The sequence below is a fragment of the Oryza brachyantha genome, chromosome 6, assembly GCF_000231095.2.
Source record: "Oryza brachyantha chromosome 6, ObraRS2, whole genome shotgun sequence".
Classification (NCBI taxonomy): Eukaryota; Viridiplantae; Streptophyta; class Magnoliopsida; order Poales; family Poaceae; genus Oryza; species Oryza brachyantha.
Window position 1 is genome coordinate 13,248,999 of NC_023168.2, and position 4,587 is coordinate 13,253,585.

At 45.8% G+C, this 4,587-nt stretch overlaps 1 protein-coding gene across 1 annotated transcript; it reads right to left on the bottom strand.

The window, feature by feature from the left end:
• Positions 1–875: 875 nt before the first annotated feature.
• LOC102721286 (peroxidase 2-like) lies at positions 876–2,155 on the bottom strand. Its single transcript, XM_040525466.1, has 2 exons — positions 1,934–2,155; positions 876–1,828 (listed from the first exon to the last, which is right to left on the bottom strand). The coding sequence occupies exons 1-2, from the start codon at positions 2,153–2,155 to the stop codon at positions 1,070–1,072; spliced, it is 981 nt and encodes a 326-aa protein (XP_040381400.1). The 3' UTR covers positions 876–1,069.
• Positions 2,156–4,587: the final 2,432 nt, after the last annotated feature.

Here is a 4,587-nt window from a genome sequence, read left to right on the forward strand (position 1 = left end):
ATAAAATCTTCTATGCTTATGTCCTAATTATTCCATTAGAAGGAATAGATGTCATCTTGGGTATGGATTGGTTAGCTACATATGGTGCCAATATAAACTGTGAGGATAAGACAGTGTCATGGAAATGGAACAATGAAGGTGAAAGAATATTGTTTAAGGGAGATAGGTCACAAGGAATAACTGTTGGACTTAAGCTAAATTCTATGAAGGCTAAGAGTTTAGATCAGATCCCAATAGTACAAGAATTCCTAGATGTTTTTCCAGATGAATTACCTGGTATGCCACCAGACCGAGATATTGAGTTCACTATTGACTTGATTCCCGGAACATCACCTATTGCCTTAAGACCCTATCGGATGGGACCAGAAGAATTGGTGGAATTAAGAAAACAACTAGATGAGTTGGAGACTATGGGATATATCAGAGAGAGTACATCCCCATGGAGAGCACCAGTAATATTTGTTGACAAAAAGGATGGAGGTATCCGCATGTGTGTAGATTACCGGGCTTTAAATAAAGTTACAATCAAGAATAAATATCCTTTGCCTCGAGTTGATGATCTATTTGATCAGTTGAGGGGAGCAGAGTAATCTCTAAGATTGATTTGAGATCTTGGTATCATCAAATTAAAATTCGGTCTGAGGATATTCCGAAAACAGGATTTGTAAGTCGATATGGACATTATGAATATGTCGTAGTTCCATTCGGGTTAACCAATGCTCCGGCTGTGTTTATGAACTTGATGAACAATGTTTTCATGAAATACTTGGATAAATTTGTGGTCGTGTTTATTGATGATATTTTGATATACTCAAAGACAGAAAAGAATGCCGTGCAGGTGATGCCGACCATTGAAAAAGTATCAATTTGCTGGTGATATTTAATTGAAAAACAACATTGTTAGAAATGTACAGATTGGATGTAAAAAACATACAAACATCGAAAGAACAAAAGAATACATTTACAATTTGCTGCCACAATTTTATCTTCAAAGGCAATTACACACGTTTCCAACATGTTTGTGTAGTTGTGCTCATCAACTCAAACAAAAGGAGAGAGCAGCTGAGCCTCAATAACGGCCGTTGGCCACCGAGCACTTGAGCCTCACCTCCGCCGGAGTCCACGGCTCCGGGAGTATGTTCCCCATCTTCACCATCGCCGTCACGAAGTCGGCGAAGAACGCCTCCTGGTTGCGGGAGTAGGTGAGCACCAGCTCGCCGGCAAAACTTCCTTGGGCGTAGAGCGCCTGGTCGGTGGCGAGGAGCCCCCGCTTGGCGAGCAGGTCCTGGTAGTAGAGCGTGTCGAACTTCATCGGCGTCCGCTGGTCGAACGGCACGCCCGCCGCCTCGTCGCAGTTGGGCTCGCACGACCGCCGGAGCTGCGCCGCGTAGGAGGGGTCGATGTCGTCGTAGCCGTAGCCGTCGATGCGCTCCCTGAAGTTGTCGCAGCTGTGCGCCTTGCCGACGCTGTGCGCGCCGGAGAGCGCGGTGAGGTCGCGTTCGTCGAGGCCGTGCTTGCCAAACATGTCGCGGAGCTGTTCGAGGTCGCCTTTCGGGTCCGGGAGCTCCTCCGTGGCGTTCTTGGCGACGTAGAGCGAGTCCTTGCGGCCGAGCAGCACGCTCCAGTTGGGCCCGCCGAGCATGGCGACGGCGTCGCGGGATGCCAGCGCTAGGACGTCGGCGCAGGAGACGGTGGCCGGGCACTTCTTCTCGAGCTCCTCCTTGATCTTGTCGACCACATCGAAGCCGGCGAGGGAGGCGTTGGGCAGTTCGTCCTTCTCGCTCGGCATGGAATCCGTGCTGTTGAGGAGGACGGAAGCATCACAACCCTGCGTAACCGTGAGACATAAGCTAGCATTCCTGGAGGAAGAAGAAGAGGCGTACGTAGGGAGTCGAGCTCGATCGATCGATCGGCGAGTGATATATATACTTACGTTGACGAAGCAGTCGTGGAAGAAGAGGCGGAGGATGGCCGGCGCCATCCTGGGGTTGGCGGCGACACTCCGCTCCATCACCGTGCGGACGATGTTCTGCGCGTCAGGGCACGTCTTGTCGTAGTAACTCGCCGTGAACTCGCCGTGGTAGCCCTCAGCGACAACCGCGACGAGTAGAGCAGCAATCGACGCGACGACGACGGCTCTAGGGCTAAACGCCATGGCTGCCAGCCGGCCTTCCTCTGCTTGATTAATTGATCGATGGAACTGCTAGCAAGTGAGGACGAGACGACCTAATTGATTAATTGATCGAGCTGCTGCGCTGCTTGTTGGAGATGTTTGAAGCGTGGGTGATATATATAGGTATCTAGCTAGCTAGCGCGTCTCTCCTTCTCCTGCGCGTGAAAAATAGAAGCGCACGACGGGGTCCGACAGCTCGTGCTCGCTTGGCGGCAACGAACGACGAGGTCGCCTCTCAGAGTGATGGGATGTCCATTCATTAATGATATTATATTGGCTACATTATTTCGATATGATTAGATACATCGTCCGACCGTCTACTGTCATACTTTTCGCAAGCACGGTCCTAGTCATTTGGTGACTCTCTAATAAAGTACTCATATGCACATGTCATTATTCAAGAAAAGGAAAGTGGATACATAAAAAACCTTAATTAAGTTGAACCATTCCAAGTCTTCAACCTGCAGGTGATGGACAAGGACAGATTTCTCGTTCTCACCCAAAAAAAAAAAAGACTGATTTATTGAGTACTTATATTAGGAAAAATAATAATTTATATTTCTTCGATGATTTGTGAAGCTTAGTTTAAGATGTTTTTATATGCCGATTAATATATTTATCACCATATTCATTTTAATTTGTATTCACTTTTTATTTGTCTTCGATAATACTCATTTCCGTTTTCATATCCAGGTTTCAGATTTTAGTTTCGATAAAAAAAATGATAAACCTAGTTTTTAACTTTATTCGATCTGTTTTTACCCTAGGTACATACGCACGGGGCGTACACCCCGTTTGTGAGAACGCGTGTGCTGCATGCATGTAGACATTGTGGATCCGAGTTGACAAAACCTGCGTACGCACGCATGCCGGGTGATCAACTCAAAATTGAAGCGCATACTTCTTTTCCCTCAAAATAATAAGAACTGACGTTTACTTACTTAAAAATAATAAGAATATGTTACAGCACTAACATGGTTTATATATAGATACGTATGTCTTGTACGGATGTCAACTACTACCTCCGTTTCATATTGTAAGTTTTTTCTGACTTTGTCTAAATTCATTAATGAATTAATGTATATACTTTATATATTGTCTAGATTCATTAGCATTTAAATGAATCTAGACAATGTAATGCTAAAATGACTTACACTGTGAAACAGCGGGAGTATTACATAATATTCTAATTTCTTCTCTGACTTCCTGTGTGCGATGAACTTAATATATATTGGAGTAGGGGAGCAAGCCGGGCACCATGTGTGCGTACGTTATAAGTATCCAATATATATATATACGGTGTTTGAATGTTTGATTCAGTCAAATTAGTCTCCAACGTTATATATTGTACACACACAATTACGATATTTGTATTACCTTTATGGATATGATCCTGAGGCCAGTTGGGAGACAACACGTACGCGATTGTCACAAAATAGATGAGGATTAGTTTGGTCTACACCAACAGTCAGATACAGGTGACAACCGAGACCAGGCCGCGTTCGTCGACCAACAGTACGTCAGGTCTTCACCCTGAATTTGGTGAAACATATGTGGCTCTGTTGATCAAATTACAACACACATCCCGGGTAATTAAGATGGCACCACAAAGAACTCGGAAATTTGGAGTAGCATGAATTATAATTACTCTTCAAGCATTGTGGCACTGCCTGTTGAAGGATTTGCGGTGCAGTTGTATAGTTTTAATTATTTTAGACAAAGATATGGGAAACTTTTAAATGTTTTACTAATAATAAAACATTACGACAACATATTTACGACTCATATACGGTGTTTTAATAAACATAAAGTCTAGAGAACGGACTTCCCCATAGACATTAAGTCCACGTACACACATGTCATCTCTCCTCCACGATCTCCCACGCCTGGTCTCACGCACTAGCGCCGCTTCTCCGCACTTCGGCACCACTCCTCCGTGCTGCCCTACTCGCCAATGTCGTCTCCTCCCTGCTCCTTCATGCCTCAGGAGTCGGCGCTGCCTCTCCAAGCTTCGGCACCACTCCTTCATGTTGTCCCATACGCCGGTGTCGCTGCTCCATGCTGCCCTGCGACGACACCAATCACTCCTTGCATCCTCCATGTTGCTATCGCCATGCAGCTCCTATGTGATACCAGAGCACATGATATCGTACAGCTCCTATATAATACCAGAGCACATGATACCGGATAATTAGTATCATCTGACATCAACACCAAATGTGTCTTTCGTTACAGGCGGCGAGGTATCGCCCGGCAACGGTGTAAGGCACAGCAAAGCGAGGGGGGCATGCAGCGGTGCATGGCATGTAGACGCACAGCGTGGCAACACACAGAGGCATTCTAGCTAGCTGCCACCCAACCTAGCTCAGCCTAAACAAGTTTCTTCCAACTCTAACACCCTCGTCTTTTCGCTT